The 14,825-nt window shown below is 44.1% G+C and overlaps 1 protein-coding gene across 6 annotated transcripts in view; it reads right to left on the bottom strand.

Moving 5' to 3' along the window:
• The window catches only part of CC2D2A (coiled-coil and C2 domain containing 2A), a 131,191-nt gene that overhangs the window by 65,061 nt on the left and 51,305 nt on the right, over positions 1-14,825 (bottom strand). For all 6 annotated transcript variants that reach the window (XM_024993645.2, XM_024993649.2, XM_024993647.2 and 3 more), the window contains 6 exons: positions 9,274-9,483; positions 8,071-8,177; positions 4,070-4,210; positions 3,792-3,948; positions 2,368-2,609; positions 256-433 (listed from right to left, as the gene is read on the bottom strand). In XM_024993645.2, the coding sequence (XP_024849413.1) occupies positions 256-433; positions 2,368-2,609; positions 3,792-3,948; positions 4,070-4,210; positions 8,071-8,177; positions 9,274-9,483 (1,035 nt within the window). The remainder of the gene's footprint in view (positions 1-255; positions 434-2,367; positions 2,610-3,791; positions 3,949-4,069; positions 4,211-8,070; positions 8,178-9,273; positions 9,484-14,825) is intronic.

Below are 14,825 nucleotides of genomic sequence, written 5' to 3'. Positions count from 1 at the left end.
ACCCGGGAAGCCCATATACTATTGCTACTATGAATAAAACAGACAGCTAATGAGAACCTACTGTAAAGCACAGGGAACTCTACTCAGTGGTCTGCGGTGACCTAAATGGGAAGGAAATCTGAAAAAGAGAGGATACATATATATGTAGAGCTGATTCACTTTGCTGTACAGTAGAAACTAACACGACATTATAAAGCAACTATAGTCCAATAAAAATGAATTTTAAAAAATGGAGAGAAAATTTTAAAAAGGTACCTGCAACGTTAAACTCTCCGGCCAGTTGAATATTTGCAAATTGAAAATCTGTCCAAAGTGAACTCGGAAGTCCGCCCCGAGCGGCCGGCTCTCTGTCCTGGACACCTCCTTGTTGTTGAAGGTCACCTTTAGGAACAGCGAGCGTCTCTTGATGTCCTCCCTTCGCATGACCTCCACCCTGCAGAGTGAGACCATTCATGGGTGGGTCAATATTCGTGTACTAAGTGTAAGTGGAGTGGCTGACACAAGGGTGCTGAGCAGAGTGAGATTCACTGGAGGTGATGCTCCAGTTGCTTCAGTCTTCACTGAACCAAGGCAGCCACAGGTCTTGCAGGGACACCTTCCTGCAACCTACTGTATAGCACAGGAAACTGCTCAGTGTTCTGCGGTGACCTAAATGGGAAGGAAATCTGATATAACAATACATGTGATGTGAAATAAGAGGTACTGGAAAGCCTACAGGTGATTTAGAACTGTGGTCCAAGCATCGTTGTGCTACAGTCTTTAAATTTTTTTTCCAAGCAAGCCTTACGTTTGCATCCCAACAGTTTAAGTAAACAGAATCATATTATTTGTCAAATGGAGTGAATTCAGACCATAAAGGCTAATAGTGGTTTATGTTTGGATGTGATGTTTTATCCTAAAAAAAATCATAGCATATTGTAGCAGTGGGGTCAACTCAGCTTTTCCAAAATCCAAACTTTTTCCTAATAGTTTCCGACGGTGAGTCACTGCTCTTTGGCTGTACGGAACTAAGAAAGGTTCCTTATTTTTAAAGGTCGTTTGAATCCCAGTAGAAGACAGGAGGTATCCTAGTAAGCATATCATTCTTATAGCCAGGAAGTTAAAAAAAAAAAAAAAGTCGACACCTTCAAGAACGGTCTTTATTTGTAGAGATGCCCACTCCAAATGCCACTTATTGCTTAAGTCAATAGTAACTCAGTCTGTTAAGAATTCGAAAAGGTGAGAGCAGAAAAATCCAAAACATACTCAGGGTTTTTTGAGTGTTATTTTTTTAATATTATGGTTATATGTATACACACAACATAATACTTACCATGTTAACATTATTTAAGTAAACCATTTTGTGGCCTTAAGTACATCCGCAATGTGATGTGACAGACACCACTATTCTTCTCTAGAATGTTCTCATCATCCCAAATAGAAATCCTGTACTCATTAAACTGGGAGAGTAGGTTTAACTTTTTACATCTCTATAACTTAGGCCTCGATGGACATGAGTTTTGAGCAAGCTTCTGGGAGTTGGTGATGGACAGGGAAGCCTGCTGTGCTGCAGTCCATGGGGCTGAAAAGAGTCGGACATGACTGAGTGACTGAACTGAACTGAATTTAGGCCCATCCTAGGTGTGAAATTGCTCAATTATTTTTCCTATAAAAAACAGTTGACACCATCTCAAGAAGTATCCAAGACCCCCAAAGACTTGACTCTGAATTTTTAAAAAGGCTTATTTCCAGTAACCTCACGCCAGTGACAGACCTGATACGCCTCCTTCTTCTGCTCAGCCCCCTCCCCTGACGGCCTGGTGAAGGGGGTGGGTTATAATCACTGACTCAGGGAAACCTGGTTTATAGTCCCCAAACCCAGTGAAAACTCAGAAACCTCAGACGGAGGTATACATTTTTGGTCAAAATGGGACTCATTATCAAAGACTGCAAAATCAAACCTAAATTTTCCCTTTAAAAGACATACCATGGGGACGTCCCTGGTGGTACAGTGGATAGGAATCCACTTTGCCAGGGAGAGGGCATGTGCTAGCAGTGATGACAAAGGACACACTGAGGTTACAGATAAAGGCTGCAAAGCAGATGCCACGCAGGCAGGCACTGTGCAGAGCACTCCCTCCAGGCAGCTTCCGGGAGTGAACTCCCCTGGGGCCAGTGGGGGTATACTGGGCGGGTGAGCCATAGGAAATCACCAAAGTCTGGACAAATGCCTGCAGCAGCATACGGTCCAAGCTAACATATGGCTACAGAGAGTTCAGGACCCTCCCAATCATTCCGTGCCGGCCAGGTGGTGTATACTCCATATGGTGCACATATGTGTGTGTGCGTCGCATGTCAACCTCATTCACGGTCAGAGCGTCTGCTCACCTGGGACACTGGTCGTTGGGCGTCACGCTCCCTGCCAGGCTCAACTCCGGGACCAGCGTGGGCTCCCCCGGCCTCCTCCGGCTCTGGGCTGCTCTCTCCCTCACCTGCTGCTCTATCACCGCCCTGTCCACGGGCTCTGGAGGGGCAGGCTTCTCAGGCTCCTCCCCGGGACCTGGCTCCTCCCTCTCCTCATCGGCGGGATGCTCTTCCGCTTCCTGTTTCTTTTTCTTCTTTTTGGCCCTCTGTCGGGTAAGAGGCAAACTTATCTTAAGTAGAAATTTTGGAATTTCTTTGAAAAGCACAGTCTTCAGATAGCCCTGGGATGTAAACCCAGCTTCACCCCCATCTACAAAATGGGAACGATCATAGGAGATTTTTTTCCAGAGCTGTTGAAATGAGATCACGCCTGGAAAGCACTTATCACAGTGCCTGGTCCCTACAGAGAGCTTAAAAAAGTTGGTTATTAATGTGATCAATTCGAAAGACCAAGGACACATCTTGAAATTAAAGTAAGTCTTGTGAGCAGAACTGGTCCTGCAGGTCACACTGATCTTTTTTTTAATTTTTATTTTTAATTGGAGGGCAATCATTTTACCATTTTGTTTTGGTTAACAGTGTGAATCAATTGTAAGTATATATATACTTACATTGTAAGTATATATATATATATATATAACAATTGTAAGTATATATATATATATATATATATATAACAGTGTGAATCAATTGTAAGTATATATATATGTATCTCCATATATCCCCTTCCTCTTGGGCCTCCTTCCTACCCCTCATGTACCCTAATGTTCACTGCAGCACTGTTTACAATAGCCAGGACATGAAAGCAACCTAAATGTCCATCAACAGATGAATAGATAAAGATGTTGTGGTACATGTATACAATGGACTATTACTGAGCCATGAAAAAGAAGAAATGTGAGTCAGTTGAACTGAGGTAGATGAACTTATGCCTGTTACACATCCTGATTTTTACTTATTGTTCCTGATTCAGTTTTGCAGGGACGTGTACAAAGTCACACAATTTTCTGACAGAAACCCAGAAGCACAATACCCTACATTCATTGGTGTAAGGTGTGTAAAAGGCTTAGCACAGCACTTGACACACTCATGAGCAATTACTATGTTTTACTTATTTGCTCACTCAGATAGTCACAGCCTGATACAGAGACCAGTCTTTGGAAAAAGCTGGCTCTGGTATCTGCTGGCCGGGTCACATTTTCGACAAGTGCATCAACCAGTTCACCCTCTCATCCTTTTGTTCCTGAGCAAGAGGGCCAGGAGGAGACAGAGAATAGCAAGCAGGGGACCCCAGTCTGCCTGCCCAGTTTCCCTCCTCCTGCCCCAAGCGGCCTCCTCCCAGGCCCCCCTGTCCTCCATGGCAGCTCTGTTTAAGGCTGTTCACAGACCTGGGCTTTCTTCCAGGCTTTCCACTGCTGCAGTGTGACTCTGTACACTTCCATCCTCTGTTCGTACTCTTCTGTGTGCTCTTCCAGCAATTCATTTATCTCGGCCTGAATTTCTGCTTCATATGCTTCTTCGTCGGCTTTCTGGTCAACTTTTTCCCTTAAAATAATTTACAACACCCTAGGTATTTCTTGAAATTAAGTGACAGAGTAATAATAACAGCAAATACATTTTCTATGCATGCTATAACCCAATAAAACAATGTTTGAAAAAAGCTTACTTTCGCAAAACAAGTTTCAAGGGAGTATTTGTAAACCTCTGGAACTCTCGGAGGGACTTCATCTCTTTCCAGACTTTTATGATGGTCTTAAGCAATGTTCGATCTTTTTCTTGTTCAGCATCACGCAGTTTTCTTGTTTGCCTAGGAGATACAGTATATGGATATGTATTTAAAAGTTATATGGGTGTGTTTGCAAATTAAAAATAGAAACTAATAACACTATAGTGATTGTATAATTAATTTCATAACTATGACATTTCTTATGTACTAGAAAACCAGAAATATGAAATGCAAATTTGAAGTCAGTAGGATGCTGGTCTGTTTCGAGAGGTTATTTAATTTTGTTTTCTCTAGAAGAATCTGACTTCAATAAGACTAAATTACCTAGACAGCATATTAAAAAGCAGAGACATTACTTTGCCAACAAAGGTCCGTCTAGTCAAGGCTATGGTTTTTCCAGTGGTCACATATGGATGTGAGAGTTGGACTATAAAGAAAGCTGAGCACTGAAGAATTGATGCTTTTGAACTGTGGTGTTGGAGAAGACTCTTGAGAGTCCCTTGGACTGCAAGGAGATCCAACCAGTCCATCCTAAAGAAGATCAGTCCTGAATATTGATTGGAAGGACTGATGTTGAAGCTGAAACTCCAATACTTTGGCCACCTCATGTGAAGAGTTGACTCATTGGAAAAGACCCTGATGCAGGGAAAGATTGAGGGCGGAAGGAGAAGGGGACAACAGAGGATGAGATGGTTGGATGGCATCATCAACTCAATGGACATGGGTTTGGATGGACTTCGGGAGTTGGTGATGGACAGGGAGGCCTGGCGTGCTGTGGTTCATGGGGTCACAAAGAGTTGGACACGACTGAGTGACTGAACTGAACTGAACCATTTAAAATTCTCATTTATACTGTGCAGTCTTAAACAAACAGCCAGCTTTGAAGTTGTAAAAATAAAGGGCCCAGTAAATATAGTTCTCAAGAACTAAATTATTGTAAATAGGAAAGTATGTTGCTGAACCAGTTAACAACTGGTATATTAAAGTCTATCTGTGTTAGTACAAATCACAAGTTCTACATTTAGGAGATGAAGTAATGTTACTACATGCCCTGGCGAGTTTTCTGTGCTGACTAGATTAGCAAAGTTTGGCTTGACTTGTAGAGGCATCATTTGAAAATGTTTTCATTCTTATTGAGTGAAAATAGTACTTTGTGTATTTGGGAATTATTTAATGCCTAATTTTGTCCCCTGTACAAATAATAGCCAAATCCAAAACCCAAATGTGCTTCATTATGCTATTAGTTAGTAGATTAATTAATTCAATTTTTTTTCCTCTTGAGCAAGCACCTGATGTCATTCCAGGGGATTCAGAAGTGCGTAGGAGATAGAGGAGATGTCTCTGTCCTCAAGGGGCTTCCCTGGTGGTTCAGACGGTATAGAATCTGCCTGCAATGCAGGAGACCCAAGTTCGATCCCTGGGTTGGGAAGGTCCCCTGAAGAAGGAAATGGCAACCCATTCCAGTATTCTTGTCTGGAGAATCCCATGGACAGAGGTGCCTGGCGGGCTACAGTCCATAGGGTCATAAAGAGTTGGACATGACTAAGTAACTAACATTTTTACTTTCTGTCCTCAAGGAGTTTATAGTTCAGCTCAGGAGACAGACACACAGATAAAGGACTGAAGGTCATTCAGTTCGGTATCATGGAAAAGGAAGATGGCGGAAGATAACAGCCGGTTAGTTATTGGGTGGTCAAGACTGAGGACTCTTGGAAGACCTTAGAAAAGCTAGAAGGCCATGAACTAGAATAAGACTCGTTTTGGACAGTTAGGGTGTTTGGGATGGACATGCACACACTGTTATATTTAAAATGGATAACCAACAAGATCCTACTGTATAGCACAGGGAATTCTGCTCAATGTTACATGGCAGCCTTGACGGGAGGGGAGTTTGAAGAATGGACACATGTATATGCATGGCTGAGTCCCTCTGCTGTGCTCCTGAAACTATCTCAACATTGTTCTATCAGCTATGTGTGTGTCCTTGCTCCGTCACTCAGTCGTGTCTGACTCTTTGTGACCCCAGGGACTATAGCCCTCCAGGCTCCTCTGTCCATGGCAAGAATACTGGAGAGGGTTGCCATTTCCTCCTCTAGGGGATCTTCCCAACCCAGTGATTGCATCGGTGTCTCCCATGGCTCCTGTGTTGGCAGATTCTTTACTTGAGAAGCCTTTATTCCAATATAAAACAAAAAGTTCAAAAGTTAAAAAAAAATAATAAAGGTACTTCAAGAAGTAACCTAAAAACCTGGGAAAAAAACTACTTCATTTCTGGAAAATGTGATCATCTGAGTCTTCAGTGATCATTAACTCAAGATGGGAAATAGATGGGGAAACAGTGGAAACAGTGTCACACTTTATGTTTTTGGGCTCCAAAATCACTGCAGATAGTGACTGCAGCCATGAAATTAAGAGACGCTTACTCCTTGGAAGGAAAGTTATGACCAACCTAGATAGCATATTCAAAAGCAGAGACATTGCTTTGCCAACAAAGGTCCGTCTAATCAAGGCTATGGTTTTTCCTGTGGTCATGTATGGATGTGAGAGTTGGACTGTGAAGGCTGAACGCCGAACAGTTGATGCTTTCGAATTGTGGTGTTGGAGAAGACTCTTGAGAGTCCCTTGGACTGCAAGGAGATCCAACCTGTCCATTCTGAAGGAGATCAGCCCTGGGATTTCTTTGGAAGGAATGATGCTAAAGCTGAAACTCCAGTACTTTGGCTACCTCATGCGAAGAGTTGACTCATTGGAAAAGACTCTGATGCTAGGAGAGATTGTGGGCAGGAGGAGAAAGGGACGACAGAGGATGAGATGGCTGGATTGGCATCACTGACTCGATGGACGTGAGTCTGGGTGAACTCCGGGAGTTGGTGATGGACAGGGAGGCCTGGTGTGCTGTGATTCATGGGGTCGCAAAGAGTCGGACACGACTGAGTGACTGAACTGAACTGAACTGAACTTTGTTTGTTTGCAATGTTTAGAGTTATGTTTGGAGACCTCTCCATTCATCCCCTTCTTTCCCGCCCTGGAGGAAGAAACTGGCATGTGTGTCTTTTCTATCCCTACATGACACAGATGTGTGTGTACCTGGAAGACATGAGTATTATTTCACGTGGTCTTTAGGTTTCATGACCCATATCACACAGCAAGTATCCTCTTCCAACTGGATTTTTTCACTCCACACTATTGTATCCATGATACACACAGGTCTAATTCAGTCACTCTTAACCGTAGTATGGACGTTCATTACAAGACCAAAGCTGATGGGCTCATTCTGGTGTGGGGTTATCTCTAGCTTCTTGATGTTGTAAGTGACACTGTGGAACCCTTGCACACATCTCCAGGGTACAGGTGCCCACAGCTCTTTGGAGCGTCTTAAGCAGAATTGCAGGATTCTAACTCATGGGCATTTTCAACTCTTTGTTCATTTCCGGACAAGACACTCTCTCAGAAGTGGTGGCTGTAGCAATATTTGTTTACACCAACAGAGGGTGCAAGTTATCATATTCTGCTCCCCCTAGCCACTTTCCCCAGTCCTCCATGCCCCCACCTCCATCCTCATTCTTTTACTGGGCTTCAACTTTGGTGTTGATACAATGGACACATCTCATTATTTCGTTTGACAGTGAAAGTGCTCGTTGCTCAGTCGTGTCCAACTCTCTGCGACACCATGGACTGTAGCCCACTAGGCTCCTCTGTCCATGGGGTTCTCCAGGCAAGAATACTGGAGTGGGTAACTATTTCCTTCTCCAGGAGATCTTTTCCACCCAGGGATCAAACCCGGGTCTCCTGCATTGCCGGCAGATTCTTTACCACTAGCATCTCCTGGGAAGCCCATTTGGTTATAATGTATTCAATGCATTCAGGAAAAACTCTGAAAAAATAAACTCTCAATAAGCACAGGGAAAAAAGCAGCAGTTATAGTCATAGATTTTACTCACCGAATCTCAGATTTGTATTCATTGATGGTTTTGGGGGTTGTTTCAAGAGTCTTAGGAGTTTTTGCTGGATTAAGGCCCATCTGAACAGCACTTCTTAGAGCGTGGAGCTTAAAGAGATGTGGATTCAAGTTTTGAGTTAGAAGCTCTACTCCTCACCACAAGAGATGTGCTTGGACCCGCCCACTTCTCCAGGGTAAGATGATGCCTGCAACCTCAGACAGGCATCGTTTAGGATGACACAACGGATGTGCAAGCACTCAGACATCTCCACGCTTCCACCGAAGTGAACTTTGACAGAAATATTGCCTCTAGTCTTTATTTGTGTAGTTTATTTATTTTTAGTTGGAGAACAATTGTTTTACAATATTGTGCTGGTTTCTGCCATCCATCAGTATGAATCAGCCACAGGTATACATACGTCCCCTCCCTCTTGGACCGTGTGTGTCCATTCTTATTCTGTGGTCCAGACCCATCTGCTCATGACAGGTGCTTCCTTTACTCTAGTGTCCCAGAAACAAGTTTTCTTTCAAGGGAGAAGGAGTCTTTTCTGAAGTCTGGACACAGAATGATATTCTTGTGATACAGAACGTAAAATTACAGACTCATAAGAGTAGGCATTGTGGTATTATTTCTTATTTGGGCAGTAAGATTTAAGATCAGGGCCTAAGACTAAAATTATCTGTAATCAAGACTACCCATGAATATTCCATGGGACAGTGTCACATTAGAAGTAAATCCAAAATGGACAGCCATTTCTTTGAGCATCAGTTGAAACAACTGACTTTTGTTGTTTTTGTTGATACCCCAATAGGTATCCTATTGGGGAAATTAACATGTAATGATGAGAATGTCTCTGAGGACCAAGAAATTCTCAAACCGTGAACAATCTCACCCTCTGAGATCACACAGGCAAGACGCAGCCTCGTATCTTCCATCTAATACCCATTCGAGGTGGGTGAGATCATTTGCTCGGTTTGCACAAATGGTTCTCTAAGCCAAGCGTGTGCCACTGAATTTGCACACATTAAGCGTACATTGTCCTAGACTTTCTTGTGCCTCTAGGTAGGACAACACACCACATCCTAGACAGAGGGAACATGAAGGAGGCACATGAGCCTTTGCTGCTGGTAGGTATTTGTATCGATTGGGCTCCTCGGGAGAACCAACCCCATCAATGATTGGCACGCAAGAGATCACAGATACCTTATCAGTGAGAAACTTTGCCTTGTTCCTCTGGCGTCTTGCAAGGTACTGGTCATACAACTGGGCCAGCTTGGCTGCCAACACATGCTCTCGGCTAAAACAGGGGTGATGCGTGAAGATTAACCCCGAAATATCAATATCCAATTGGAAATTGCCAGGAGCGTCCCCAGATCCAATGAGATGCTGACTTCTGTGGATGTATTTTACTGCCTGCCAAAGAGAGCAGAGTGTGGGGGAAACACAGTCAAGCACTTCCTAGTTCTAACGTGCAATGGGAAAGCCAGGTGCAAAGTCCCTTCTACCCTGATCAAGCCAGGAGAACTACGCTCCAGTGCCCGTTCCCTGGACCTTTTGGGGCCTGCCCTTTTCTGAACACCACTTCAATCTTGCTTTTCTAGGTCTTTCAGCATTTATCTCTACTGAGTCATAGCCCTAATCTTTGTCATGCGACTATCTCATTTCCTGGAACTCTTGGGTTTTGCAGCTGGTGACCTTGAAATTCTTTTAATGAGAAGAGCATAGATTCTAGTCCAAACTGATCATTACTTGGATCGTAGACACTCTCTCCATGTGGACAAGTTTTTAGCTTGCAGAGAACAGCCAGAGACTAACTTATTGAACCGAGCTTCGTGCTGGCTCTTGTTTTCCTAGGAAGAAGAAAATTAGTCTGCAAAATAACAGAGCAAGAGGGAGGTGGGCAGCTGAGTGTGTTGAAAACAGGAGTGGAAATTTCCACTGGGACTTTCCTGGATCACTTGGTATACAGTGTGCTATATCAACGTCTGTTTTTCTTCATTAAACTCATTCAGATACTCTATGTCGATCACTGCTGCTCTTGTGGGAATCTAGTTTTGGAGGCTGGGAGCTCCAAAACGGGGAGCTGACCTTTTTGATTTTGTGTCTTCATGTTCTCTCCTTGTCATGAACACTGACTACAGTCAGAATGTGGACTTTCACACTTCTTCGAGCCTCCCCTTTGTGGAGAGGAACTTCTGGAAGTTATTTATGTTGTCTGGAAAATATTCAGCCAGTTCAGTTCAGTCGCTCAGTCATGTCCTACTCTTTGCAACCCCATGGATTGTAGCATGCCAGGCCTCCATGTCCATCACCAACTCCCAGAGTTTACTCAAACTCATGTCCGTTGAGTCGGTGATGCCATCCAACCGTCTCATCCTCTGTCGTCCCTTTTTCCTCTCACCTTCAATCTTTCCCAGCATCAGGGTCTTTTCAAATGACTCAGTTCTTCGCATCAGGTGGCCAAAGTATTGGAGTTTCAGCTTCAGCATCAGTCCTTCCAATGAACACCCAGGACTGATCTCCTTTAGGATGGACTGGTTGGATCTCCTTGCAGTCCAAGGGACTCTCAAGAGTCTTCTCCAACACCACAGTTCAAAAGCATCAATTCTTCAGCGCTCAGCTTTCTTTATAGTCCAACTCTCACGTCCATATGTGACCACTGGAAAAACCATAGCCTTGACTAGACGGACCTTTGTTGGCAAAGTAATGTCTCTGCTTTTTAATATACTGTCTAGGTTGAAAAGATTATGTGGCCCAAATGTTTTATTTACAAGTTATGAGGTTAAATGGCAGCTGCAACTACTCTACTCAGAAGTGATGCTTTCATCCTTCTTCGGCTGTGGGTAACATGTTCAGGAGTCTCTTTGTTTAACCTTCTTCATGATATCATGTAAAGGTGCTGAACTAGGGACAGAAGCCCTGGATTCCAGCTCTGGCTCCACCTCTGAGGATAAAGATCCAGCTGGCATTTTTTATGTCACCAGGCATCATATAAGGCTTCCTGGTGGCTCAGACAGTAAAGAATCCACCTGCAATGCAGGAGACCCAGGTTCAATGCCTGGGTTGGGAAGATCCCATGGAGAAGAGAATAGCAACCCACTCCAGTATTCTTGCCTGGAGAATTCCAGGGACAGAGGAGCCTGGCAAGCTATAGTCCATGAGGTCACAAAGAGTTGGACATGACTGAGCAACTGAACAAGAACAAGGCATTGTATAAAGTGCGTCACATATATCACCTCACTCATTCTGTCAGGGAACCATGGACTGTTACACAAGATCCTACTCGTGGGCCCTGGAAGGGGTCCACCTTCCTGCAATAACTCCAAGAGATGAGTGGTTGACTACACGTAGCGGGACCTGTTTGTGAGCAGCCGTAGATTGATAGGGGGAAACTGGGACATGAGCTTTACAACCTGGAGCAGGAAGGATAAAGCCTGAGATATGCAGAGGGAGGGATGGAAAGCCGATGGGCGGACTCCAGAATTAGAATCCTAGCTCACAAGATCCCATTGTTCTCCCCATCAGACTAAGCTTGGAGGTCACACTGTGTGTATGTGTGTGGATGTGCATGTATGCATGGACAAAGATGTGCATGTATGTATGGACAAAGATGTGCATGTATGCATGGACAAAGGTGTGCATGTATGCATGGACAAAGATGTGCATGTGTGCATGGACAAAGAGGCATTCACACTTGTTATACACTGTGATCTGCTTTTCAGTTACTATTAGTCATTGAAGTAGTAGCAATATTTGACAGTAATACATACACATATGAGTCTTCATTTACCAGTAAATTCGTTGTTGGGTTTTGTGTTACCTTCTTTGTATCAATATTCATGAGTAAGGATATATGAGTGTATTTCTTTTCAGTCTTTCAATTTCGTACTTATTTCCCCCCTAAAAGATTAGTAGACTCTTAATGTATATTTAGGATTTGTGATTTCCTACAGGCATCCAATATGGCATACCCTCCATTTTCATAAAACAATAATTTTTCTTTCTTAGAAAATAAGTCAGTCTGTCTTTGATGAGAAGACCTACACACAGATTTTTTTTATTTAAAAAAAATGTTCTTGTAAAACTGGGATGTGTTTACAAATTAGGTAGGTTTGAAAAAAATGGATTAACTATACTTCAGTCATTGCTGTTCAGTTGCTAAGTCATGTCTGACTCTTTGTGACCCCACAGACTGCAGCCCACAAGGCTACTCTATCCTTCCCTATCTCCTGAAGTTTGCTCAGATTCATGTCCCTTGAGTAGGTGATGCTATAAAATCGTCTCATCCTCTGCCACCCCCTTCTCCTTTTGCCTTCAACCTTTCTCATCCTCAGAGTCTTTTCCAGTGAGTCGGCTCTTTGCATCAGATGGCCAAAGTATTATAGCTCCAAAATATGCTGAGTCAAATCTCCCTTTGGATTTACAGGGAGGGAACCCCATCCCCACAGGGGTCATATTCCACCAATATTTCGTACCTTCTGAAAGCCCTAGTTCTGACATTAATATCTTCACCCATCATGCTGCCATAACAAAGGCCCATCTCTTTCCTCTTTCTTTTGGGTAAGAGTATTCAATTATAACCTGCCGTCGTGTTAAGGGTTTGAACCTGCAGGTGGTGACTATGTGTCTTACGATCTTTCTGGCCACCTGGAAATTGAAACATTTCCACCTCTCAAAGACTTGTGCCCCTGAGCATCAATCCAGAGACTTAACGGAAACATTCCTCTCCAATTGCCTGGCTCCTGCTGGTTCTTGCTTTGCTGTTCCTCTTACCACAGGTTCCAGAGTTCTGGGCTCACTCAGAGTGTGGCCCTCAGGTTCTGTCTTATACTCTGCTTGGTGTGAGTAAGTACTGCCGGTGGCATGGTCCTGTGTGTGTGCTGTGTGCTCAGTCCAGCTCTTTGCGACCTTGTGGACTGTAGCCCGCCAGGCTCCTCTGTCCATGGGCTTTCCCAGCAAGAATACTGGAGTGGGTTACTATTTCCTCCTCCAGGGGATCTTCCTGACCCAGGGATAGAACCCTCATCTCCTGCAGCTCCTGCATGGCAGGCGATTCTTTACTGCTGAACCAATAATATTTCTAAGGTATATTATTTTCATTTCGAAGTTGTTTGATTCTTCAGTCTTTGGTGGAAAACTGAAAATCTAAACTATCAGAGGTGGTGCATGTGGATTGTCTGCTGACATTCTCAGTGCAAGCAGGGTTGCATGCCGATGAAAGAAAAATTTCAAGGTTGTACAGAGAGAGAGCAATCACTGGTGGAATTAAAGTAAAATGTATGTATTTGCCCTCCCTCAGAAAATAATAGCAAGAGAACCTGAATCCAGCCCAGAGCCAGCAGTAGATTCTACAGCTGTTGTTCTGGTCTTCCTGGGAAGTTTTCTCATTCTCCATCTTCTGGGTATGTCTCCAGGATGTCAGGTTGGGGAGTGTATGTTCCTCTTAAAACTGACTAGTTGGTCCTTGGTGTTGATCATGGGGATCTTGCTACAAGATATGATCCTTTTCCTCTGGCATCTCTGAGCTTACATTATCAATGTCCGAAGCCATGGAAAACTCTGGACTGCCTACAACAGGAGAGAAGTTTCTCCATTCCATAGGACAGAAGGTTCTCCATTCAAGGAGAACCAGAGGAAGGAGACGCAGAGAGAGAGACTGCCAGCATTGAGTCCCTGGCCCCAGGGTCCCGGTTCCTAAAGCCCCACCTTCGTTTTGTGATTCATCTCCAGGTCCTTCCAGCTTTGTGAGTCACTAAGTTCTCTCCTCTTAGGCTAGTTTTCGGTGGGTTTCTGTCACTTGCAACTCAAAGAGTGCTGACTACTACAGTTCTTCTAATTTAGCAGGGGACCAGAGAGCTCCCCAGGTGATGCTAGTGGTAAAGAATCTGCCTGCCAATGCAGGAGACATAAGGGATGCAGCTCCATCCCTGAGTCAGGAAGATCCCCTGGAGGAGGAAATGGCAACCCACTCCAGTATTCTTGCCTGGGAAATCCCATGGACAGAGGAGCCTAGGGCCATAGTCCATGGGTTTGCAAAAGAGTTGGACATGACTTAGCAACTAAACAGAACAACTCTTTTAATATGACCTTTGCTTCTTTCATAGCAGAAGCCTGGCATGTTCTCCATGCTTTGCTATGTTTGCAGCCTAACTCTAGGAAATGATCTCAGAAGACTCCAGCCCCTGCAGATCTCTCTCTTCTAACTTCTTTGCTCTGTGATGCAGGATGACCAGCCCCTCTTAGTGGAACTCTTATCTTCCTCTACTTTCCTGTTTCTTCCCAAAGCTAGGAAGCTCTCCCCTCTTAAAAGGACTGGAAGGAAACCCTCTGTGCTCTCCCCACTGGCTCCTTGCCCAAAGAGAAGGAAGACTGTGTCTGAGTGGAGATTTAATTGAAGCCAAAGATCCACTAGTCCAGGTTCTTGGCTGGACAAGGTCACCGGTGGCATCTAGCTGTCCTTACTCAGTCATCTCCTGAGGGCCTGCTCACTGGCCCGTGGCTTCAGCAGGCACTCCACATGGTAAACTCTCTACACAGGGGCCATAATTCATGGGAGAGAGAGCAGGGAGCCCAATCCATCTTGGGTCCAAGCCACATTCTCCTATCCAGCCTCACCCCTAGCTGAAACTAGGGGTGCACCCTTCTCTGATTCCTGTGCATTTCCCAAGTAGTGCAGAACTTCTGAAGGAGACAGATAAGATTAATGGCCTCCCTCAAGATCCTACTCTCCATAGTAATGACTCTTCTATTTTCTA

Source organism: Bos taurus, chromosome 6 (genome assembly GCF_002263795.3).
Source record: "Bos taurus isolate L1 Dominette 01449 registration number 42190680 breed Hereford chromosome 6, ARS-UCD2.0, whole genome shotgun sequence".
NCBI lineage: Eukaryota > Metazoa > Chordata > Mammalia > Artiodactyla > Bovidae > Bos > Bos taurus.
Note: the sequence above shows the minus strand (reverse complement) of the source record. Positions and strands in the feature narration are given on the sequence as shown.